The following is a 26,706-nucleotide window of genomic DNA, read 5'->3' on the forward strand; positions in this document are numbered from 1 at the left end:
TCCTTCCAAAATTCCTGGCAAACATAATTTCGAAATCAACATGTCTTTTGTATGGAAATCAGTTGTAAACGGTCTAAAACGCCCTGCTATCCACTACTACTAGGTGTCTTTTGGAAGTGTTGAAAAAATTCGAGAAAACATTCTTTATCTTTTTTCCCCTTTCAATGCTGCGATTCCTCCTATTTCAGATAGAAAATCAACGCACATTCTAGCCACACCTCAAGTCCCCCACAGTTGACAGAAATTAATGGCTATGGTCCCCATAAATCAAAAACCTGTAGCTCGTGCAGTACACACATTTCGACACTAGATGGAGACAGCCGCCACAGTGAAGATGTAAACATCATTACAGGCGCAAAACTCGAAATTGGATTTTATTTTTTGTTTTATTATTTAATGGTTTAGTATTTCTACTTGCGCTTGATCAACACCATTGTTCTGTCTGATGTGTTCTCACAGGCTCCCTGCTATGATTTCTACACCCCCACGGAGGAGCAGGGAGCGGTGTTGTGGAGGAAGCGGGTGTCACGGACCTTTTTCCGGCTAAAGTTTCCTTTGTGACTCGGAAGTGGCGGTGCGATGCCAGCGCTGTTTACCTCCACAAACACGGCTCACACGCGGCGAACATGATCAGTAAGCACATGTCTATTTGTGTTGAATTCCTCCAGAGTAGTTTACCGCCCGCAGCAAGGGACGGGAGTCATGGGAGCGGAGCGTGGAGCGAGTTTGCGATGAGCGGCGGTGTCTGGTGGTTCTGCCCCGGCTAACATGCTAGCTAGCCGGGGTCTCTTGACACTGATCCGAAGGGGGGGAACCGAGATGCTTTCAGGGGAAGTCGGCTCGGAGAGTAAACGTATTACTCCAGGCTGTAGCTTTGCACGTCCCCTGAGTAATGTTTAAGACGCGAGCGAGACTCTTTGGGAATGTTTATGTAAACTCCCACACAGGCGAGCTAACAATAGCTTAGCATGTGTGTGTGTGTGTTTTGGATAGTGACAGCTGGGAGCTGACGTCTGTGCTCAAGGCCTTGTCAAACCTGCTCTGGATCAGGCTTTTCCTTCGACTAAAATAAACAAGATGTTTTTGAAGGAGATGTGTGAGGGTGTTGAGTTGAATTGATGTTGGATTTTCTCTAATTTTCCCCTCCACAGAGTCTCTTGCAGCTGTGTGATGACATGGGAAAACGTCCCTGAAAGGTTTTGGAATACAGGTAGGCAAAATCTGGTTTAATTTTTTTTTAAAGTGTTAGTGTTACTGCATCTCAGGGCTGCACACCACAACATAACGCTCGACAGACTGGGTGGCTGGGGCTCCAAAATTACTTGTGGGGTTCCTCAAGGCTCCATACTTGAGCCTCTTATAATTAACATCTACATGCTTCATCTGGCTCAGATAATGGTACATCACAACATCTATCTTAATTATGCAGATGACACACAGTGCTATATATATCGGGGAATGACCACAGCCCCTTATACTTGCTAAATAAGTGCATAAATGACATTTATTTAACCCAGACAAATATGGACATAAATGTTTTTGGCCCCAAAGAGGAAAGGTTAAAGAGTGGTGCTCATCTTCACTCCATGACAGTCAAGACGAGGAATCAAGCAAGAACTTTGGATTTAATTATGGACCCACACAAGACATTCACTAACATTAAGTAGTAACTCTTGACTGTCTTTTCTGTGTTTCATAATCAAACCGGCATGAATATCAGCTATAACACACATCTGAGAAGCTAGTGTAGGCTTGTACAGAGGAATGCTGGGGATATTTTCCATTAGTACATTGCACCAGAATGGTTCTTCCTGCATGTTCAATAGCATCCATGTGTTGGAAATTTTTTTTTTTTTGAAAGATGTTGCTGTAATCATTTCCGGCCTAAATTTAACAATATGATTACTGTGCCGTAGTTCATTCTAATTCGATGCCCTATTGCTAGTGGTTCCCAACATGTAGAAATAGGACATGCTCAGAACAGACATGCCCTCGTGTGCTCTCTCCATGATCCATAACAGCCGCCACCCCACCCCTGCTGTGTGCTGCAATCTGGAAGATAAGCATCTCAAGGTGGAGTTATGTACCGAGACTGATCGCATGATGGCACCACTAACATCATCTCAACATTTCATCACAGTGGCTTACATAGTTTGTGAGCCTGCAGAGTGGTAGATGGCCGTATAAAATGAAGAATAACGTCTCTGTGAATATACTTTTTCTCATCTCTTAAGTTGATTTTATAGTAAGACTGTTAACATAGATACACAGCAGTGAGAGAGCACTTGAAGGATATCAGGCTTAAAAAATTTTTTCATGTATCATTAACGTGCAACCTGTTGAGCGTCCCTTCTTTATACCAAATATCTCGCTGTATTTGGTTGAGAAGCGCACTTATTTTAACATGTGTACCATATTCTATTCTACTTTAAGAACTTTCCCACTTAATGACAACTTGATCGCTGCTATGATGAATTCACAGAAATGCTTACATGTTATTACTCGTTGCAAAATGAGACCAGGCACACATACACAGATTTGTAATAGTCGTTTATAGTTCTATGTTCCACTTATTTAATTTAATGATGATTCCTTCTGTAAACTTAAAAGAAAATTAAACGTTCTCTGTAAAGGCATCCTCTTGACCGCAACAGTTTTGTGGTTTACTGCTTCACTTCATTTCCATAAAAGATGGAAAAAGAAAAAAAAGCGAGCTGAGTCCATATTTGCATTTATTCTTTCATAATGAATTATAGCATTTCTGAAATTCTCCTTTTTAAGTGAAAACAGATTTTTTTTTTTTATTCCTTCTCCTGTGCATATCTGCCACTTATTTGTGTTCTCACAGGTGTGCAGGTACATTTAAAAGTATTATTTTGTCAAAGTTGCAGACATCCGGAAGTTATAAACATCGAGAGCCGTTTTAGCCTGTCATGTGGTCAGCATGCCGCTATTCATATGAGCGCGAGTCAGCGGTTGATTGTGTGACAGAAGAGGGGAATCTCAAACATTGTTTTCAGGCTGACTGTTGCCGTAATGACAGAACCCCCATTTGAACCTCACGGCTGCAAACGCACATTTGGAGCGCAGGCTTTGTAAACGCCCGCGAGCGATGGGCTGCCAGAGTTTCTGGACGGGCTCAGTCTAGACAAGTGTAACACGTAAGTCGGGAATTTATCTTGTTTCGTCCTGAGGCTCGGCTTTAGCCCAAGTTTAACCACTTTGGATAGTCTGTTATTTTATTTTTTTTCCTTTCTTTGCAATAATGACTATTATTTCTTGGTGATTGAGTTTGTTTTTCTGTCCCGATTCCCTCAAAGAGTTTGATTTAAATAAGAACATGAACAGTATATTACAACATAAACAACATACTAATTGTGTAAATTGAGACATTTACATCTTTTTGATTTCTAGCAAATGTTATTGGTAGTAACCAGAGTGCTCAAGCAGAACCAATTAACACACGGGGAGAACATGCAAACTCTAAACCGAGAAGTGAAATAGACACTTTGGGAATTTTGTTGCAAGGCTTAAGTGCCAGCCACTACATCAGTGTGCACCTTTCCCTTATAATTTTTTCGTACAGTATTTGTAATGTTTGAGAGTACTAAGCAATGCTGTTTTCATGTTAGGCCACTAGTAGGTGCTGTTGTTTGTTTTTTAAATGAAGCTACACGTGCATAGAAAAAGACCAGATATTAACAATGGTGCTAAGTTGTATTGCTGTAACAGTGACCGTCAACTATAAAACTTCCAGACCCTGGAGAATATGGACTGTTTCAGGGGGAGTCGGCTCGAAGAGTAAATGTCTTCCTTGGGAGCCTTTTTTAAATTATTCATCACATCTTCAATGGCTCCAAGAAGTATTGTTTTATAAAACGGACAATCCAAACGCAACCAAAGTTTTTCCACTTTCACTTGAAACGTTGTGTTCATGGGTCCTTAGCTGGAAGCATTCAGAAGTGTTCTCCACTTCTGTGTTCATCTCCCTTGTCAGGTTCACTTCGAGATAAACACCTGGGCAGATTAAACTCCTCACCTGCAAAGTCTCCTTTGTTTTTCTTGGTTTTCTGTCAGATTAATCTCTAAGACTCGGATAGATTTTCTCATAGAACATCCAGTGCAGGCTGGCTACACGTTCTAACTCAAATTGGACGTGTTGGACCTGAGCTATTGGTTTTTATAATGCAAGACCTGCAATATAGGAGAAAAGACTCCAGCTGTAGTTTGATTCGGTAGAACCACTTGCGCAGAGCTTTTTACAGTCAGCGTTGGCCTCGCTTTAACTGCCTCAACAGGGAGCAGCCCTAACCCCAACTCCACTGTGCCCTCGTTATTATTCCAGCTTCCTTTTATGAGAGGCTTCCTGCGCCAAATGTTAGTTTTATTAATTGCATGCAAATCACACTGAGCTAGTTTAATATATAACATGTCCTCTCTAAAAACAGAAGCCACAGCAACAGTTGTGAAACTTTAAACATGCCGATTCTCCCGGGATGGCGAGTTTAATCCTCTACCTCCAGCCATGAATTCTTCCTTCTTCTTTTTGCTTCTCCCAGTTGTTTCCAGTCATGCATTTAATACTCGCACAGACCTGTCTGTTAAAACCTGTAAAGGTTCCCCAGGTTGGAAAATGTGTTTATTTTTTTATAATGGGCGATTTTGTGGAATAATTAAACATAATATGTTATTGAATTTGCGATTGGGTTTGTTGCCACCCCCATCATTAAAGCTGCATGTACGACAAAGTTAAAGTTGCACCGGTGTGGAAGTTGGGACTTTTTAAAAGGGAGACATTGAACTTATGTTTTTTTTTTTTTTCTAGGTGTCTCTCTCTCACCAAGGGCAACAATGGACTCGCAGCAAGGGGAGGAGCCAAGTCCTGGCAGCATGGAGGTGGTCGGGGGGCCGGGCTCGGCCAACAGCCCTCAGAGTGAGGCGGTGGCCACCGAGCTTCAGGAGCTGTCCATTCGGCCCGCCGCCTATCCGATGCCTCTGCAGGAGCGCAAGAATGGTGAGAACACAACGTGGAAACGTTTGGTGGTCGAGCCACCGCTGCTGCAGCCGCACGTGTTGAGGTTTCGGGATTGGATTTTTTTTTTGTCAAACGCGCCAAGAATTTCCTGCTCAGGAAAAAGCCGCGAGCAGTTGTTCAAACACGGACAGATCAATTCCGGATAGAATATAATACCCCTGATCACTATCACTACCAATGTATACAGTTAAAGGATATCGTAAAGAAAAATGTAATTCGTAAATATCGTAATATACACATTAGCCCCCTCTGTTCTAAAATGTAATCACTCAAACCACAAAAAAACTATAACAAATACATAAACGACAGTACCACATCAATTCCCTGAGGTAGTTGATCTGGAGATTTGAAGTACCTCCCATTCGATAGTAATTGGCAAAATATTTGCAGCAACACTTCCTCCATGACCTGCAATTCTAAAACACAACTCCTCCGGTCTAAAATCTTACCCAGAACACATATCACTGGCAGCGCTCCAGTGCATGTTCTGCATTGAGGGACGGTCAACATGGCGTGCGTTGGCACGTGGCCTTTGTTTCCCGCCGCCTCTCGTTCTGCTCTTACTGCACGACTTGGCCGAGGCAGACACTTCTGAGGTCCCGCTGCCACTTCCTGAAGTTCCGTGGAGAAAGGCAGGTACGGACACTTTCATTCAGTGTTGCCAGACTCTGTTCTTGTTAAAAACTCTTGCTTCTACTTCATTTGAATATTCAGACCTTCACGTCACTCATCCTCCTCAGAAGCCAACATAAAGAGAATATGCTTCTGCCCCTAATTGACTTGTTCCTCTGCACTGACCTCCTGCTGCAGTGAATTAGTGCGCACAGAATGTTTGCTCTATGGAATTAACACTCTGTGGGACGTTTCTGCGCCTGAAGTTGGCTCCGAGCTCAGAGTACTCAACACTGTGGACAGAGATATCTACAGCCACCTCTTTCAGTTTGATTCATGTTGGAATATTAGCTGAAAAGAACTGATGAATGTCACTTGAAACGTGTCTAATAGGGATGTCTAAAGAATCGGCATGGTGTATTATTTAGGCTTGACAGCGTGACGGAGAGGAAGCTGATCATGTAAAGTTTTCTTCATGTTCAGCTTCATTATGTTTTGCAACCAGGCGAGATGACAGCGTCTCCAGAGAGTGACGGCACGGCTAGCATCAGTTTATTAATGCTGCAGATATACATGAACATGTTGTGGACGTGTGTCGCTCCAATGGAGTGATTATATTGGAATAATCACGTGGTCAGGATGAGAGATGTATTTCAGCAACACACCTTCATTCATAATAAATGGTATTTTTATTAATGTTGTATAAAACTGCATGTCATCAAAGTCAGGTTGCTGTACTTTGGCTCGTATGCAAACAGACAGGCCTTCCTCTTCCAGAAGAGGTTCTCTTTCAGACCGCAGCATTTTGATAATGACCACGGTCCACGTGGGAATTCTGGAAGTACTCTGGTTTGTGTGTCACAGTACATTAACGATCGTATGGAGGCCCCTCAGTGTCTGTTGTATGTGACAATTGTATCTCAGGTGAAACTGTTGGTGTAGTGAATGCACACTTTGTTAAAGAAGCGCTACGGGCGAGTGGCACAAACACTGAATCTCAATGAGGATTCTGTCAGGATCGGAATCCAACATTAAGATTTGAAAATGTCTACATTTTGGCAAAAGGAAACAATTGCTACAGAAAAAGACTACAATCTCAACAGAAAGCCGATTTTAATGAAACCTTCTGGTGCACAATACAATGAAATGTCTGATAAATGTCTCCTGTAGCTGTTGCATAATGCATGTTTTTACAAACTGACCCTGACAAACAGGGCGTTGAGTCTCATTTTGCAATGAGGTAACAAGCTTTCATGGTAGCATCACTGATATCTCATCCTCAGCGTCAATTGTATTGTGTCCATTACTCTTAAGAAATGTATTTGAAAAAAACAGCAATGTTTTCTTTACATTTCTTTACAATTTGCTTAGTGGTTTATAGGTCAGATTACAGCCTCTTGCGGCCAGCTTTTGGTCCACGGACCTTATGTTTGACTCTAAACGCATGCATATACCCACTACTCCCCTTAAATGACTACAATCCTGTCATGATACCTCTTGAAGAAACCTGAATTCTGTCCTCACAAGGAAGACGAGACGTCCTGATTGTTATGTTTACATCATCTGAGAAATGTAAGATTGGTCTTGTGACTACTTGTCATGGGAGCGCGCACATGCACAGCCTGAGGCCGCCACTCCTAAATTTACGAGAACACTGCTCTTGATGGCCTTTTTTTTTTTTCTTCTTTTCTTTTTTCTTTTCTTCATTTTCATTCTGCTCGCCACAAGCAGACATGTTGCTGCAGGCACGCCTGCACATAACCTTGCATGGAGGCTCTTTCAGCGTTCTGGAGAATCACATCATGTTCATTTTCATACTGCGATGGAACCGAGCAGCGTACCTGCAAAGCAGAGCCTATCGACGCTTTATCTCTGACTCCGGGTTATGTAATGTGTTTACTGCACTGGGTTCCTTCCTCCCGGAGATTCATTGTTAAACAGACATACGTTTTCTTTGTGTGCGTGTGTCTTTAAGTAGACAGAAGTGGTAGATTCTTTAGGCAGAGAATCAGATGTCGAAATTGGTGCGTGTGTCCATTCGGAAATTAATTCTTATATAAAGATACATTGCGGGTTTTGCGTTGAGGTTAGATGGTTTTGAGGCACATTCTAGTTGCATCTGAGTGCAGACTAAGTCAGCAGGGGATGAATGCAAGTAAATACAATGTCCCAGACTGGCGTGAAATCACAGCACGCACGCGCATGTGTGCGTGTGTGTGTGTGAACCTTGATCCAAAGGCTGATGTAAACAGAGACCTGAAAGCAGTTGAAATATCCTGTCCTCCCAGTCGCCAACTCGTTGTCCCGCAGACAAAAGCTGCTGCACACTGGGATTATGTGGTTGAGATCATTCAGAAAGTTTGAGGTGGAGAAGCCGGCGTGAGTGTTGTTGGGGTGCAGCTGCAGCAGGAGGAGAAGACAGAGGAGGAAGTGCAGAGGAGGGGGCGGTCGGGTCTGAAATGGCAGCATTGCATAACACGAGGGAACAGAAGGAAAGAGAGGGGGAAACTGGAAAGCAAAGAAAAGAGGGAGTGTGTTACATGTACTTGAAGAGGTGAGGCTTGGCAACAACTTGTTTTTGTTCTTTTCCACTTTTCTTTTTTTTTTTTTTTTTAAACCTTTCTGCACGAGCCGACAGTACAGAGGCGGGGATTACAGTTTGAACTCTTGATTTGTGAGAGCTTTAAAGTTTACCTGAGTGGGAGTTGACAAAGCTGGAACCTACGGGCGGAAACGTGTTGCTCTCCGAGGACCAGGAAGACGCAGGCATGCTCACGCCCTCTCCGTCGGGACATGCGTGCACTTGCAGCTCGGAAGACCGGAGAAGGGGAATGTCCTGAGTTGTGTCGATACCTGTGGAGTACCAGCTGCCAGTGATAAGGGGGGGAGAGAAGAAAAAAAACAACAACAACAAAAAAACTTCTGCTCAGCTTCTCTGCCGCTGGTGTTGTTCTTGTGTCAGAGGAGAATGAGGAGGTGAGGAAAGCGGCGCTTCCTCGAGGCATGGTGCAGAGGGAAATGACCATCTTGACAGGTAAAGTTTATTCCAGCACTCTTTGTTGAGACGAATGACGCATGTGAAGCACTTGGGTGTACATGTGAGTTGACTCTGCAGACGCTTCAGAATGCATTAGCGTCGAAGCAACAGATGCAAAGTTCTCCGCCAGAGCGGAATAAACTTAAAGTTTACAGAAGTTACCGGATTATGCAAAGCATTTGACACAGTTGTTGCATTTCTGGAAGTTGGTGGAAAATCAGACGTCCATTCAAAAAAATGTCAATAGTCTTTAAGGGTCGGTATCAGGCGTGGTTGCGGGGACAGCTTCTCAGGGTCTCCCCTTTGCGTCTCCAAGAGGACTGACTGCAGGCTCTGTCCGGGGCCAGGGGCCAGACAGACAGAGCCGGGGAGTCTGAGGTTAGCCGACGGAGGAGGAAAGTCGCAAGACGCAGACGTGGCTGCTGCTCACCGACAGAGGCTGGGACTTGGGGCGGAAAGTAGGCTAAAGGCATCACAGACCGTGTTCCAGATTTTAAGCAGAAATGACCCGCTCGTGTCAGTCAGGACCGATTGTTCCAGATGAAGTGACACGGAATGCATCTTCTACCAGAGAGGTTTTAATGTGGCAAATCCAGCGAGGCACGGTGCCAGCGCTTTTTGCAGAGACCACAAGCAGGGATTGGTACTCATGAGATTTACTTTGGTTTTTTTTGTTGTTGTTTTGTTTAAATTAATGCAACGCCTTTACCACAAAGAGTTCGAAGCTAGGTTGGCTACTTTTAAACTTCTTTGCACCCTGGCCGTGCGCAGCAGAATAAATGGAGAGAGAAAAAAAAAACAAGTATAATGCATAATACACAGATCGTTTTCAATGAAACCATTCATTTGAGAGGAAATGCAAATTTGTGCCAGACCTTCAGTGAAAAGTTGGAAAAGATTTATGGCAGTTCAGGATGTGTCAGCATTGTTCATAATTGATGATCTTGGCTGCCTCTTCATCCCTGAGCGCGGTGATTTTGGGTCCATTGCATTTGAGAAGTTGGAGAAAAAGGTCAAACTTTGCACAAGTTGCCATAATCGGATATGTGTTGAGATATGGGTTTCCGATTTCATGGATTAAAAAAAAAAAACAACAACAACCCCCCCCCCCCCTCACAGTTGTGTTTTGAATGTAGTCATGTTTAAGATTTGGCTCAAAAAGAGAACGTTTTTGTTTGACGTGATGGGCTCACTCTCAAAAATAAAAAACAAAAAAACGCTAGAGTGAATCCGCACAGACGGATTCTCGTGCCGTTGGGCAGCGTTTAAGATGCTCCGGCTTGATATGTGGCCGGGTCGAATGGAGCTCAGCCCAGCAGTGATTCAGGGAGGCCGACGGTGCAGTTATGTAACCGGCTGGGAGGATGCCAGCAGCGGCAGAGGCCCCAGAGCACGCTGTCAGGCTGAGAGTAGGAGGGGAGAGAATAAGATGGAGGGACTGATAGATGGCAAGATAGACAAGAAATGAGCGTGGCGAGAACGAAGAAATGCGGAGGGATGAGAAGAAGGCCCAAAGATACAATTGTAGAAGAAAAGATTTGAGGAAGAGGTAGGAAGGAAGGAAGGAAGGAAGGAGGGTTGTTTTTGTTTTATCCAGGCAGACAGCTGCATGTAGCCTTTTCTTTGAGCCTCTAACAAAGGCATGGTTTATAGTAAGTAACTTGAACAAAATGTCAAATCAAAGCTAGTTATTTAGTCTAAAGGAAAAAAAAAAACGAAAATATTTCTCAAAATTCTGAAAAAAGTTATAGAAAGGTATTGAGGCCCTGTTTACCTGACGCGTTCAAGTGAACGTGCTGAACCTTTGCTGCTTTTTTGGGTATTCGTTTCCATGACAACGGGGCTTGGAGCCATTGAAAACGCAACTTTCGTACTCCTAAGATGCCACTTTTTTAAATACGTTTTGACTCCGTCTCCACAGAAATGGAGGAAAACAGAACTTGTGGAACCAGTGGAGTTATTGTATGCTTTTTTTCCCAACTGACACACCATCCATGTTACTTTGTCTTCATTTTCTATAAACTATGATTGTTCTGTGAGAACCCGTTTTACCAACTTCTGACAGTTAAGTTTTGTCTGGTGGGCGGGCGGGGAGGCTTAGATTGCACTGTACATGTATAAACCACTAATTGGTTTAAGTGAGTGTCAATGGAGTGGACATTTAATCATTTCGCTGACAAATCACTAGTTTTAACTCAATCATTTTAGTCTCGGTGCACATTTTGCCAATTACGTGTTATTATTGATTGATCTGTGCATGTGGAAGCATACGCAACAGTCTGAATATAAACACAGGAGAGCAAATGTTGTAGCTGTTGGTGAATGTAAACAGCTTTCTGTTTAATAAACATACGTAGTTATGCAACGGAGGCAAGTTTTGTAAGAAGCTTAAATCTTTGAATGTGTCCAGCAGACCACGCACACACCCACTGATGATGCATGAGTCACTAGCACTCGGAACACACAAACACTTCCCAACCCCGGGTTGCTCTCAGGACCTGGACAGGCACTTACAGGATTTGGTAGCCTTCCATTTGCACTGGGTGTCCTGACGGCGCGGTATTTCGACAAGCACCGACACACTCGTATCTTTGATTTGTGATCCAGCGCATTCCTGTTGGGTAATAAGAAGTGAGAGAGATGGCGAGAGAGAGAACAGCCTCACATCTGTTGCCTACAGCTAAAGAAAAGCGCTTTATCAGCTCTGTAGGTTTGCGCGTAGCAACAGGAACACGATTCCTGCACACCCACAGGTACAAGCCCACTCACGTAGCTTGGTGAGCTTTAAAAACACACATGCACAGATGCACATGGACTGACACATTTACTGTGTCTTACAATTTCAGTAGCCTTGGAGTAGACAGTGAATGATGGACACAGTAAACATAGTACATCTTTCCAAATGCAATGCAAAATAGATACATTTTTTTAATAATTCCATGGTTTATTTGAGGATGGCATCATGGGTCGCAAAGCTGGAAATAATGCGCAGTTGAGGTATTGGCTCACTATATTGAAATGAGTGCCGCCGTCCTGCACTCGATTGTATGTTGCTGCTACATTTGCTACAGTAATAAACTGTAATCTCACAATTCCGGTATATTATGTGATTTCAGTAGTCCGAACAAACTGTGATGCAACATTGTTCAGTTTTGTTTTTGAAAGGAAGTAAACAAAACATTCTAAACCTGACATCCTTCCATTTCCCTCTGACAACCTCCTGCCGTGGGAACGCGCAGCCGCACAAACAAGAAAACATGGATTCCCCCTGTTTGTTATGATTCTCCCTCACTCCGATTCAACTTGTGCTTGTGCGTCTGAATAATACAAAAGCCATCAGCCTGTGACTCACCTACAAACATGCACTTAGTGTTCGCTGCTCACGGCTACGGAGGTCACAGTGAACTGACGGGACTCCTGTTTCGAGGTGACTCAGGCACGAGGCGCGATTGCCTGTGTCAATGACGGCGGCAGTGGAAAATGAATCGTTCAACGTCGGCTCTGTGTGTGAGAAATATTTACAATAGATGCCAGGACATTCATAGACATTCCCAAAAAAAAGTGCACACAACAACTTGGAAGATTTCACCTTTTGGGGGGTTCTTCCAGGTTCTTCTTGATGCATCAGGGTTGAATTTCTGTCTCCTGTTGTGTGTGTAACTATTATTATGGATGCACCGATGCCACTTTTTTAATGTGATGGAGACTTGAAGGATCCCGTATTCTACTGTGACTGCATAATGCAGTTTGTAGGGTTATCTTCTTGAGTTTCTTGCATATGAAATGTTCTGGTGGCACATTTTGTTTCTGTTCCTCTCAAAAAAAGAACAAGCAATCAAGTGTGTCTGTTCCTGCAGAGCATATAATCACTTTAGGGTAGGGCAGTTTAAGAAGAATTAATCTGTCAAATAGCTGTTCTCCCTTTGCGAACCTGTTTGATGTAATATACTCCCATGTAGACTTAATTTTGCAACTGCGTGTCAAAAAAAAAAGAAAGCTGTGTCCCTGTTAGAGGTGTGTTTAATAAAAGTAAAATCCTGACACTGCATCAAATTAACAGCCAGGCTTTTATTAGATGCTTTATACAGTAACAGAAAGAAGAGTGAATATCAGGAGGGAAAAAGAAGCATGAAGCTTATAAAACTCCAGTGATCTGAAAGGAAGTGTTACTCTCTCATGTCCAAGCCAAAAGCAAAAAGATTCCCGGCCAAACACTTGTATTTCTGTCGTTGTTTTCTTGAAGGATGCTGTTGTAGAAATGACAGGGAAACCAGGGGTTACGGAAAAAATAATTCCAGACTTCCTCTGTAAGTAGGCCAGGAGGTTAGGGGGTTCTTTACAATCAAATAATTTTCAGATGTTGGGAGTTACGTAAGAATGTTACAGCGCTGTCATCGCAGCACAGGGAACTCCCATCTACTTTTGCGTTTTTTTCTTTTCCCCCGGCTCGTCGGAAAATCTCCTTTACTGAGCCAGACTTTAAACTCCCCTCCTTCATGGGTCCTTTCTGCTTCTCCTTGAATACTCAGTTTACCAGCTGCTGCCAGCTGGCCTGGCCACTTCATTCAACACCATGATCTTGGAGGCACTTGGGTCTCATTCATCAGTGTGTAATGAGGGCAGGTGGCCTGTGTTTAATTGGGTTTCTGTGTCGATATAGAGTGGTACTGCAGGCTGGTCAACAAAGAACAATTATAACTGCTGCCCACCTCACTAATTCCTCCAATGGACTGTAGCTGACTGGCGAACTGTGTTTGCTTACAAGTCGTCGCTGCCTGGAGAGACCTGATCAGTGGTGTGTCTTCCACAGAACCTGTAAAACTATTTTAACGACAAAAATGATCAAATGACTCATTTTCAAAACTTCCACCGTTGGCGCCAGTGCTCGCCCATAACCACGTTGTGTTCGGATGTTTGCAGATTTGAATTTCACTATTTTCAGGTCAACCCGGTGGAAATGCTGCTACTGTCCATGCTCACCATGGCCGAAGTAAATACTTCTTCTGGACATGTTTGAGTAGGGGGACAATGGCGGTCTCCACAGCGACATGACTCCCAGACTATGTTCTGCTGAGACTTGGTCATTTTATAATTGAGAGTTACTCGTATTAGCGATTCCCTTTCGTCGGTCCGACACAGTTTTCCAAATGTTGGTGCGAAAACGTTCTGACACGAAAACGCAAACGTGATGTGTTGTTAACTAGAAATGTTGCGTAACCGGGGTCATAGACATGCATAATTTGCGAGAACACCAGCATAAACGCAGTGAGGCACTTAACACACTATTCTGTTTGTTGTGCTGAAGCAATGTCCCAGAAAGCTAGCATAGCATCACTAACCACTTGTTAACAACAAGGTGCACGGGATGTGAGGAAATCGTACGATCCGAATCGCTCCCAACGTCTCCCCGCGAATAATGCTGTCTCGCCAGTAGCCTTGGTTTGGGTATCTGTTACAGCATTCCTCAGACTGCTTCTCTCCCGTTCAAAAAAATGCCACTGGATCAACGCTGAGAAATCCCGGGCCTGATGTCAGTGCTGAGTTCCAGCCAAAGTGCAAACAGGGCTGGTGAATTCCTGAGTGGTGGTGGTGGTGGTCGGGGAGGGGGAACCAGGAAGTAAAAAAAAAAACAACAACAAAAAAACCACCTTCTGTTTTCCATCCTGGAATGTTAATGACCGGTGTGACCTGCAGTAGACTTGACGCTTGCCCAAGTTTAGTGCTTTTTAGCGTTCAGCTGCGAAATTGATTGTCCGGGATGTCTTGGCCATATACAAGGGGAAAGTATTGCCAGATCAATGTTCTCACGCATTAAAATTGCTCTTTAGTAATAGGACCACGCACATATTCAAGCTCATTTATCAGTCCACAAATGCCACTGTTTGATTTATCGGCTTCAGAGCAGAATTTGCCAGAATAAAAACAGCCTGAGGTCAATGATTATCTGTCTCAGATAAGAATAATATCAAGTCCAAGTCACACACATACATGCTGGAGATGCCAGCAGATTATTCGATGCCAACCTGCTACGAAACGCAAGCTATGAATTGTGAATAGTCACATTGTTCTCAGTAAGGATCCAGTACTTAATGATGAAATTACAAATACTGGAACCATCAGGAGGTTTTCTATATATCAGACATTGTAACAATGCTTTACTGCTGGCATTTGAATGTCGTTTTTTCAAACTCGTAACCAATTGAAACAAAAGTGAACTACCAAACAGCCATGACGTGACCGTACGTTTGGCATTACGAAAGGGAGGGAGGGATTTCTTCCACTAGAAGTCGTAGGGGGTTCTGATCAATCGGTCTGGATGGAACTGCATCACATTGCCTGTTTTAGACAGAAACCCTGTCAAGTATTTACTGTGCGCCTGAAACAGCCGAGGGAGGAGAGAAGGGCTTTGCCATAGACTGCTGGTTGTTATGGGAAAGCATTAATGTCTGATGGAAACGTGCTCTATTCCAGGAAACACAAGCTGTCCGACAATCAAGACGCAGAGTTAAGAGTGCTGGTTAATGCCGATGTATCCCCACCTTCTCAGGTTTCTGCCATTTTAAAAGCATCATGACGTTAATGTTTTTAGTTTCATTGATTTTTGAAACCAAAACATGTGAATGCGCTGCTGTACACATGGATGTTAAGTACTTAAGTGGCTTGGTATTCATCAGCAAAGCAATATACAAAAAAAAATAGCAGCGAGAGTGATTCAGTACCTAATGTTGGCACACTTTACTGTGATGCCGCTACATTCAACAATAATGCACTAATAACCGATGACACTTGTGAAATGAATAATGCAGTTACATCTACTGAGGCGTCACGTGAACTAACTTCCCTCTTTCACTAAACTCTAAATAATCCTGAACCAAGGCTCCGTTTGCGCAACGTTTCCAGTGACAACGTGTTGTTTTCATTTCACAAAAGTCTACATGACACCGTTTTTGAAAACGAAAATGGCAGAAACACCGAAAACTATGTAGTTAGCATACCAGGCCACAATGTGGTTGTTTTAAAAAAAAAATATATAACTACACACACGTGAGCCCAGAGAACAATGTGCTATAAACACAACGGCGAATAAACGGACATTTATATGGACGGACAACAAAGTTGGATTGCTATTACGGGCGACTCTTAACTATAAAACTACCAAGTGATATCATGTGTTTCCTTCTCAACTGTTTATTGTTGCTTTTATAAAATGTCTTTTGTTTATAAATCTAGTTCTTAAAAAAAACAACTAAAGTGTTCTCCTGATGTCAACATGACCTCAACGCAGCGCTGACGGCGACAATAATAAAGATTATGCACATTATGACAAATAAACACTTGAGGTCATTGAAGTTACTTTTCCAAGTAACCTTACTTTTAATTCCAGTAATGATTTGATTTACCAAAGCTTTTTAAAGAAGGGACTTTTCAAAAAGTGGTGCTCAGTGGCGCTGGGGGATTGTTCAATTCACTCATTTGTACACCCACCAAGCAAGTTCTTGTAAAATAACTGTCTGCCTGCAGGAAATAACGTTTTTTTTATTTATATTAGTTCTTTCCAGTGAGAGATAAAGAAAAAAAAAAAAGCAGCGATAAGACTTTCAAGGCCAGATAGTTTCACTGGAATGTTCTGACATGCAGAACTATGACTTTTCACAAGCAAATATTTAAAACCACTTGCTTGATCCCCGGCAAATAGAATTTGTTCAGAGTGGCGACCAGAGCCTTTATGTCTGACTTGACGGTGCAAAGCAGCTGATCAGAATAAGTGTTTATCCATAGAAATAACTTTATACTTTGTCACGTACTTCAGTTTTTCCATCTAGAACTAATCAGACAATTTCAGCATTTCTGCTGTGGACAACATCACTTTTTCATTTATGTGCCTTATACCTTTTTTAAGTGACCACAAAGGATGGTTTTCCAGGCTCACAGTGCAGCTATCATTCTCATCTTGATCGTTTCATTCTAAAACCATTTTTCCATTATTTATTTTTTTCTATTACCACGTTTTTTAGTGACCTGACCGCAACCCACCACAACAATTGAGTCATTCTTCGGATTGTAGATATACTTTCACAAATGGATTTTCACATCCACTTCACAATGTTACTGATGGTTTACAAAAAAATGGCGGCGCCACTCTCAGGAATATACACAGTTTTATCAACACTACCTTCACAATCGAAAGGGGAAAAAAAACGTCGAAGGTGTATTCTGTACAGACGCAATTCTCAACAAGGCCCTACAGCTTTGTAAGTTCTCCTCTAAACAACATCCTCCCCTCGATTGAGGTGACCCTGACAGGCATCAAACAACACAGAACGTATATGTTCCTGTGGTATTTATTGAAACTTTTATGACTAGGAGGACTGGCACTAGATGAAAATAGAGCTGAAGGATGCTGTGGTTTCAGCCTATAAAAACAATACGGGATGCTTGCTTGAAGGATTTGCGATTTTGTGCCATAAGATGGAAATAAACAGGCATGCCAGGCATCCTGCGGGTCAGTTTGTATTGAGTGCGATTGGTCCGACTCACACAGCGACATCTTAATCCCCAGCGTGCGCCGTCATCCCCTGCGTTCCCTGGCCAGACTGTGAATCACGGCGGCAGGCGGACTTTAATCTCACACTGGTAACAAGACAGTCATTGTCGTGGCCAGACACCGTTTGCTCAAGGTGTCGCCTCTTGTTTCCGGGTGCGCTGCCGTGGCCGTGTGCAGATCGCTGTGTTGGCACCGGCGATCTACGCTGCTTTCTTGATACCTACACAGACCGCTGCTTTATTAATAGCTCAACTTCTTTCCATGCGAGCGATGAAAGGAAAGTCATGAGAGCCACGTGTCTTCCTCCCTTGTTATGCGTCATAAAACTTTGATTTATCCCAGCGAGATGGGGCTCGAAGTTATCTAGTGCGGACTGCGACGTGTGTGTTTGTGTGTTCGTGTGCGCGCCCCTCAGAGTAACCTTACCCTGCCAGCGCACAGGTGATACCGGGCTGAATATAGCCTCTTTATGGCCAGCTGGCCTTGCTATTTAAAACGGAGTTGGATAGAGAGGAAGGGAGGGGCAGCGGTGGCCACTGATGGCGGTCACCATCAGCATTCTGCAGGAGCCACAGACGGTTCAAAATCAATTTGGAAATCTTGTGACAGATTGGGACCGGGAAGTTCAATATACCTCTTGTCCTGAACAAAACTCAGTTTCTCTTTGTAAGTTTGTATATTGGTGAGTTGCTTTTCTTTAAGGGCACAGTGGACTGTGTGTAGAAAGAATCTGCATTAGTTGATGATTGAATATCAATCGATAGAAGTGAGTGCGTGATTCATTCCCGTATCAGATTTTCAGATTAGCACAAGCATCTTTTCAGTGAACGCGATTGTTAGATGAGGTCATCGCTGAACCGTTTCTCCTCGCCCAGTTAAAAAAAAAAAAAAAAAAACTGTTTGAAGGTTCACTGAGTCATCGTTTTACAGGACGAGCCTACGTAGCTGAGAAACTGTTCAGGAACGGAGAGACTCTGCGGCGTGGCCGCGGTTTCTGATCGCTGCGTCCTGTTTGTGAGTTAAACAGAGAGGTTTTGTGTGTGGCGCCCCCCCCCCACCCCCCCGAGCTTGTAACTGTGAATGAATGGCAACAGCTGAGCTGGAGAACTTTATCGGCTGGGCTCACCGCTTGTGTATGTGTGTGTGAGAGAGTGTGTGTGTGTGTGTGTGTGTGTGTGTGTGTGTGTGTGTGTGTGTGTGTGTGTGTGTGTGTGTGTGTGTGTGTGTGTGTGTGTGTGTGTGTGTGTGTGTGTGTGTGTGTGTGTGTGTGTGTGTGTGTGTGTGTGTGTGTGTGCGCGCCAGAGAGAGAGAGAGAGATTCAGGAGGGGCTGCAACCAGAGCAGTCTCACTGGGGGCTCCTCTGTGGCGAGCTCACTGCTGTCCTCGCTTCCTCAGCCGCTGGCCTCTTTTTTAGCTTCCTCCCCTCGGCTCTCTTGTTCTTCTGCTCCATGACTCGCCCTGTGGATTTCTCTACCCGTGGCTCTCTGACAAACCGCAGAACAGTGCTGTCGTGACTCGCCGGCGGCCACTGCAACAAGAGGAGAAAGCAGGAGGAAGAAGCAAGAGAGAGAAAGAGAGAGAGAAAGGAAGAGGCTGAGACGGAGCAATCGATCACGCCAACACAGAGGAGAGGCTCCCAGTGCCGAGACTGTCAAGCTGGACATTTTATTTTCCTTGTCATTTTAGTTTCGAAGGAGATTCTGTCCGACTTGCGTGGGAGCTTTCTCAAGCGTTTTTAAAATCCGCCTCTCCCGTGGAGAAGAGCGGACCTCCGACTGACGAGGCAGTTTCTAAGAGACCAAGGACTCGTCTTCCCCCTGCCCTCCGGAGGGTGACGGCATTTGGGCAAGAAGTTCAATGTTTACCAAATAATCGATCTGCATTCTGAATGATAATGCTGGACACCAACCATTGCCTGTCCTTCGAACCCTCCCCACTGGGCTCCCCTCCAATGGCGGACGACTTTGAGAAGGCAGGACTGAAGATGGATAATGACAGACTTGTCTATCACAGCCTGAAAGAAGGTGGGCAATCTCAAGTCACACACGCAGCAGAGAGAGGCAAGATACATGACATGATCTGTGTTTATCTGCTTCAGTCTGCGTTTTCGAATCTTTACGACCGGATATAAATAGTTAATAGGCTTCGATAAAGAAAAGTGATTCAGTTTACTGCCTTAGAGAACCAAATGAATACTCAGACATCTAAAAATTGCTTTAAACCCTTAGCCAAGATAGTTTATTTTTTCTGATCTATAAAAATCTACATTCAACAAATTTACAAGCCTACAAGCTTTTAGTCTTTAAAAAAAAAGTATTATTACATGATTGCATTTGTTGGGAAGTCGTCACTCACTGCAGGTCACAGTAATGCAGTAGAAGCCATGTGTAGGATAAGAACGAATGAATTCTTGACATGCATCATAACAAACGAGCAACAAGTTGTGAAAACAAAGCTCTGCCGTGCTTCTGGTGGACACATTTCACAGGCGAGGTAAAAAAGCAAAACTAGGCCGAGAAATGTGTACCAATGTTTTAGCTGCTTTTCATTTAAAAAGTGCAAAAAGAGAACAAGGTTCTCTAATGCTAGAAAAGTCCAGCAGTGCAAAAAATAGCAGACAGTCTATAAAAGGAATCCTCTGAAAATATGTAAGTTTGCTAAAATAATCCTTCTGTACTCTAGATACTTCATGTTTCTTGTGTTTTATTAAGCAATTCTCATTAGTAATGTGAAGCAAGACAAGCGGAGATACTTTTTATTGTGTAAATTGTATGCCAAGAGTCGAATTAAGAGGATGTGATACTCATACAACTCGGGCCCCGTTTATACAACAACATCTTCAAGAAAAACGGAAACCTGTATTTCGGATGTTCATTTTCACAACAAGTGTACTCGGAGCTGCCGGAAACACAACGTTTTGAAAACGGCTCCCTCGGTGGAACTTTTGACTCAGTTTCCATGGAAACGGGGGAGAAAAGCTGCAACTGAGCATATGCACCACGGCCATAGTAAACAGTCCTTGTGCACATGTACAAGTAGATTAACAATAACAACAATGGCGGCCTCTAGAGTGACATTACCCCCGTGTGTGTGTGTGGGTTCATCGTGGCATTCTAACTTTTTCTGTGTAATTGGACATCATGTGTGAACTTTTTCACTTGAAACACCATAGGTCATTCTCTGGTTAAAAATAGGTCCAATCTGTCAAAAAGACAAACAAAACTGAGTTGAATCTTTAAATGACCTTCATTTTCTCGTGTTCTTGTGATTGTAGTCACGCCATGTTTTTTGCACTCGTATTTGTTTTTTGGTGCATAGGTATTTTCATGCTTAAGTGACAATGTCCTCTTTCGTCATGCTGTCAATGTTGTGCTGGGTTCAGTATTTTCTACTGTGTAACTTATTGCCACTGTTCACGTTTGGCATCAGTAGTGATTTGTGTGAGGCTTACAAAAACATGTTCTATAAAAATGGAAAAGAGGAGTCGGCCAACAATGACATAATAACGAAAATTGGGGGATGCAGCCTAATTTGGTATCGTCTGTGGTGAGAGCACGAGCAAGCAGGGGGGAGGGAAAAAAAATGTTTATAGCCAGCATTACAAGCACGGGCCAGAGTCACAGATGACTGGCTGCAGATGCAACCAAACATTCCTGTGAGGTCAGCATGATGGAGGCGACAGGAGGGAAGTGAATGCAATGTGTAAAAGAGAGATGTGATCAAGCAAAGGAGTAGGAGTTTGAGCTCCTGACCTGCAGCGGTCAGTGAAACTCCCAAAGTCACAGCTCGCATGCAGGGGAAAACTGTGAGCGACACCGGCTGCCCGCTAGCAGTTTGATTCATGTTCCTTGAACTTTAAGAAAAATCAGTATGCGCGGCGCCTCGTGTCGCCGTCGCCGTCGTCTGGCTCCTCGGCGCAGTGCGCAGGCGGGTGCAGGGCGGCCTTCACCTGGTGTCGCCCCTGCTCTCCGGCTTCGTTCCACCGATGTGTGAACAATGAGCTCATGGGGCACGTCCTCGTTTGGACGCCGACGTTTCCACCGCCACCGCCAAAACTGTGACGTGGTTTCAAAGGGGAGAACTTTTATATTATGTGGGTATGCAGCAACGTGTGTTTCCACCTTTGTGTGCCCACTTGTTTTTTTGTTTTTTTTGTGGGTGGGGGTGTTTTGGGCTTCATGTGTGTCACCGTGGAGGGTGTGCGAGGGGCTTAGCCGTGCCAAGCCCAGGGGTCTTTGGGGACAGTGACGGACTCAGACATGTTTAATCAGATCCACTGACACATGAGCGCAGCAGGATTAGCCCAGTTGGCCGCCGCCACACCGGCTCAACCTCACCGGCCTCCTCCTCCTGCTCCTCTAATGCTCCTTACAGCTAAGTCCTCCAAGCCTTTCCTCAATCATTTGACTTTAGTTTGACTGTTTTTTTTACTGTTTTTTTCTTCAAACGGGACAGTTTCAAGCTTTGTGTTCATCAAATTATTTAAAGATAAAATAAACAACAGAATGAACAACTGACAAACTGGAAACTTTTCAAAGGGGAAAATATTACAAATACATCGTATTGACAGTGGAGTAAACTGAGAAGGTGTCACATTATGTTGGACTGCTGGCGTTAAGGATGATGCGACAAAATACCATATACAGCCTGTTTTCCTCTTGAGTGGAACGGACTGGGAGAACAGTCCCATAATAGCCTTTGAAATTACGTTTTTAAGGTTTTTAGTTTTTTTTGGTCTACATTTTTGCGAAATTAAACATTTACTCCCAAAAAGGACTACAGTCTCAACATAAAGCCTGTTTTATTGATTTTCTTCTGATGCAAAATACAGTGAAATGTCAAAAAAAAAAAAAAAATAGAGAGATCATAACCTCTCAGTCATTGCAACTTTCACTTGTGGACTCGGCTGGTTCGCCAGACCGAGACCAAACCTGATAAGCCAGTAAAACAATAAATCTGTTATTGTAAGAGCTAATCAGAAAGAGAAATTTAAAAAAAAGTTGCATCATCTTTCCGCCCCCGCTTAGATTATTCTTCTGACTTTCACTGTGACTCTGTGGCTGGCAGCTTGACACAGTGGTGGGACGAGGCCACCATGTGTAAGAGAAATTCAGTGTCCTTATGTAAACCAGCACCACTTCACTCAAAACTATGGCTTTATTCATTCAATTCAGCTTGATTTAAAAAAAAAAAAAAAAAAAATCTGTTTATTACATGTGTTTTGGATTCTTTTTAATTTCATTATGCATTCTTTTCCCATAAAAAAAAACTAACTTCCAACATTATTGTATTACATTATCATAACTGGGAAAAGAAAACCGAAATGTTGTCAATTGTTTCATAATAATCGATGAATCTGCAGTTTCATACTACGGTCTCCTCTCTGCTCTCTCTCTCTCTCTCTCTGTCTCTCTCTCTATCTATCTCTCTCTCTCTCTCTCTCTCTCTCTCCTGTACTCAAACCTTTCCTGACTGGATGCATGTGTCTGCTCTGGCCTAGTATCCCAATAAAAGTCGCCCTTCCTTCTTTTTTTTTTTTTTTTGTATCCTTTTCTTAAATTAACCAAAATGGCCTTCAAACCTGATTTCAGTGTCAGAGCCCTGAGCTCTGGGACAAAGAGGCTTCTTTTATTTTCCCATTCCACAAAACCCTTTTACTTTTAATTCCTGTCATGAAACTGGAGCTCTTGTGTTTCTGTTCTTTGTTAAAGCGCCGATATGTGAGATGTGGAGTCACTGTACAGTGCAGCTTCTCATCATTTGTGTTCGCTGTGTCATCTTCCTCTTTGTCTCACACTTAAAACTCATTTTCCATTTTTTTATTGTTTGTTTATATACTTTGAATACTTAGAAGTTGCATCTTGTCTACTGAATGTGTTTCATCCCCCTTATTCTAGTTCTTGTGCTTTCTTGTAAAGCTTTTGTCATTGCGTCTGCACCGTGGTGGGATTCGCTTTCCTCACATGAACCTTTTATTTCAACACTGCTGCAGATTTTCACACGCCGAAACCATCACTAGAATGTAGGAGGTGTCGCTGCGAGACTTCTGAAATGTATTTAAAAGCAGTTGGAAAAGTGGATGAGTTATCATCACTGCAGTCAGATGTTTGGCTTAAACATGCAGTGCGTGTTGTGCGAAGTCGACGGCCATCTGCTGTAAGGATTGATGAGAGGAGCCACCGAGGGCATGCAGGAGTAAATAAGTGAACTTGGCTGAAGATGAGGAGGGGGCACGGAGATGTGAGGCAGGAATAGAGAGAACGTGTAAGATTCTCGTTCCCAGAATAAACCTCCCTGGAAGTGCCAAGCGGCGTGGCATCTCATCCTGTATGCCCTGGTCAGAGTGTGTGTCACCGTGTGTCACCGTGTGTGTGTGTGTGTGTGTGTGTGTGTGTGTGTGTGTGTGTGTGTGTGTGTGTGTGTGTGTGTGTGTGTGTGTGTGTGTGTGTGTGTGTGTTTGTGTGTGTGTGTGTGTGTTGTGTTAACACGTGAGGAGTTTTCCTGCAAGATGTACACCAGAGGGAAAAATCAATCTGCAACAGTGGAACAGAGACACGCTTGAGTTTCAGGTCTGAAGATGTGGAAAATATGCACTCAACATAAATAAGGAGCTGAGGCGAGGAGTGGCATTTCAAAGCAGCGAATATAGGCCTGTTTACATTTCCAAATAAAAATGGAAATCTTCTGCTGTGTTCTGGGTGTCCGTTTACACGACGATGCTCAGAGCCTCAGGAAAACCCTTTGAAAATGGCTGCCAAGGTGGAACTTTCAGCGAATGCTTCGACTCCGTCTCCATGGAAACGGCGGACCTCGTGGCCTTTTGAAGACGCTCCGACTCCGTCTCCATGGAAACGGGGAGTAAAGCACAACCGCGGTCGTAGCAAATGCGTTTTCACTTGGAAGCGTTGTCGTGTAAACGGAGCCTCTGGGAGTTTTGCTGTCGAGGCGAAGAGTGTTTGTCACAGCTCGCCTTTGGACGCTAATGATGTCAGTTTGTCTGCAGGAAGGAACAGGTGCTGCCTGTCCTCAAAGTAGCAGACATAACCCTGGCCAGAAATACTTGGGAATCTACAGTGGTGTGTTCCACTTAATACACACACACACACACACACACACGGCCCAGTACATATAAACCAAAGAGCCTCCTCTTGAGTGGAGCAGAAATGAATGTTTATCTCAAGGGGGGGGGAACAGTGTTTAGTATAAGCAACTCGCTCTTTCTCTGTTTATGACATTCTCTAAACTTAAACCCGAGGTGTACAGTCTGTCCGCGTCCCCTCTTCAGTTTTAAAATGGAAGCACCGTGGAAGTGGAGGGCAGTATCAGTTACTCAACGAGCTATAAAAATAAAAACACACCCACCGACCATCACAACAACCCCCGTGGCCCCTGCGTACATTTCTGTGTTGTCTGCGAGGCCGGCCCAACAGTTCGGGTCACTTCCCTAAATTGTCATCATGCCACAATGAAACTGAAGCTCGTGATGAAATACCGTCCGTGGGCAAGATGCTGCAGCACCCTGCATCAAAGTTGTTGTGTTGATTCTCGCCCATGTCCATCTCTTCTTATTCCTAATTGATTTCAAGGGGAGAGGTTTGCAATTATCACTGTCTAAACCACTTCCATTGATTTGATGTTTGATGTCTCATCGAAAGGCTCTTCGATGAGCTGTAGAACCAGTGGCTCTTTCAGTTGAAAGGTTGCGGGTTTGATCCCCCATGTCCACCTTGAGCAAGACGCTGAGTCCCCAAATTGATCACAATGGATAGACTGAGCGCCTCGCGTGGCAGCCGCCGCCATTAATGTAAATGTGACCTGCAACATGAAGGAGTTTGTAACCTGCCGGCGAGGCAATTATGTACATGTTCTAAATCATTAGCTTGACAAAAAAGGGACGACTCCAAAAGTCGCTGGCAGATTTTGAAAAGATTTGACTCCAACTTAAGAATTCATTTTTGATCAAACGTAAAAATTCCATTCCCCGTCTCCAACTGTCCGCATGTTGAAGTGTCCTTGAGCAAGACACTGAAGCACCTTTCAGAGCAGCCACAGACATTGCTTTAAAGAATTTGCCTCAGGAACAAAACTATTTCTATTCTATTCGTTTCTATAATCGACATATATGTGTATATTTGTACCATGGGAAGGGGACAGCTGGAAGGTTATCGTCTTGTTTTTTTTTGTTTTTTTTGCCATTATTGCCTGCTTGTTCTTCTACTTAAGAGAATAATGTTTTTACATCCTTAGTGTTACTTTAAAGTGTTCTGAGACCCCCTTCACATTCTGAAAGGTCAAACGTGGTACAGCTTTGTACTTCTCGGTGTTCCTTAAAACTCTCACCCAGCCTCTCCGTTATGTAACGAGCCACTTCCTGTTTTGAAATGATGGTGCAAGCTGCCAATTTCTATTCTGCTCCGCTTCAAAATGCACTGCATTTAATTTGAAATATTTCACATTTTTAAACGCTTTTTTTTTTTATAGGCTGTGATCGAGCAATCCTCTGCCACTGATTCTTTACTTGATCATCCATTTTTTTCACGCTACTCTTTTAGCACAGTTTAAAAAAAAAACAAAACAGGAAGCGTGTGGTTGCCTGCACACACCCTAAAACTCTTGGACCCGCCTCCTTGTAACTTAAAAAAAAAAAAAAAAAAAGTATGAAAGAAGTGAAATGGGATGAAGAACCAGATGTCAGAGAGCGCTGCTCCCCGTGGTGTCACCACCACATCAATGTATTTTTTGACCTGAATGTGGAAGCTGCTCTTCACAAGCCTTAAAGAGTTTGTGATCGTCGCCGGCCGTCACTGACTCTCTCTTCCCGCTCTGTGTCTCTCCCCACCCACCCACCCCCCACCCCCCCCACCCCCCTCACCTCCTCTGTCTCCATGCAGTCCTCCAGCTCAAGCTTCAGCAGAGACGGACACGAGAAGAGCTGGTTAGCCAAGGGATCATGCCACGTAAGTCTCAGTCTTTGTTCTCAGAAGTGAACCGGCGACACACACACACACAGCCATACAAGTGCAGTGTTGTTAGAGCATCTGCCGGCGGTGCAGGACCTCTCCATACCAAGAAGTCAGGCCGACTCACCAACTGATCAGTTTTTTATTTCGTGTGTGGAAAATCATGCTATTGTGGCATTTTATCGAAACGCAAGCAGACAACTGATCCCATTTCAAAGAGTCAACCTTCATGTAGCATGGCAGATACTGGCACACGAGTCGTTTCATAAAACTAATGCTATGTTATATGTGTAGGCTCTACGCGCGATGTGGGATTTGCTTATGAACCGTTTTAAGAAGCAACTTCAGTAAGGACTGTCTTTTCTGTGGAAGTGTTGATGTATATCTGCTTTACCGATATGAGTATTTATGGTGTGCATGTGTCACATTTATCAACGTCTGTGCACCACTTTGAGTTATCAAATAGGGCAGCTTCCTCTTCTAAATCCACTTCCTGATTCTGAGTTCCGCACATCAC

At 43.6% G+C, this 26,706-nt stretch overlaps 1 protein-coding gene across 9 annotated transcripts in view; it reads left to right on the forward strand.

Moving 5' to 3' along the window:
* Positions 1–568: 568 nt before the first annotated feature.
* Positions 569–26,706, forward strand: part of mrtfab (myocardin related transcription factor Ab) — a 41,707-nt gene continuing 15,569 nt past the window's right edge. For 4 of the 9 annotated variants that reach the window (XM_080517363.1, XM_080517364.1, XM_080517366.1 and 1 more), the window contains exons 1-4: positions 569–633; positions 1,152–1,210; positions 4,826–5,014; positions 26,121–26,186. In XM_080517363.1, the coding sequence (XP_080373489.1) occupies positions 1,171–1,210; positions 4,826–5,014; positions 26,121–26,186 (295 nt within the window). In that variant the 5' untranslated portion in view covers positions 569–633; positions 1,152–1,170. Of the gene's footprint in view, positions 634–1,151; positions 1,211–4,825; positions 5,015–8,389; positions 8,682–18,337; positions 19,254–21,130; positions 21,323–26,120; positions 26,187–26,706 lie in introns of those variants that run through there. The other 5 variants (XM_080517365.1, XM_080517370.1, XM_080517371.1 and 2 more) reach the window with 3 other exon arrangements.

This window comes from Blennius ocellaris (genome assembly GCF_963422515.1).
Source record: "Blennius ocellaris genome assembly, chromosome: 21".
NCBI classification, from domain to species: domain Eukaryota; kingdom Metazoa; phylum Chordata; class Actinopteri; order Blenniiformes; family Blenniidae; genus Blennius; species Blennius ocellaris.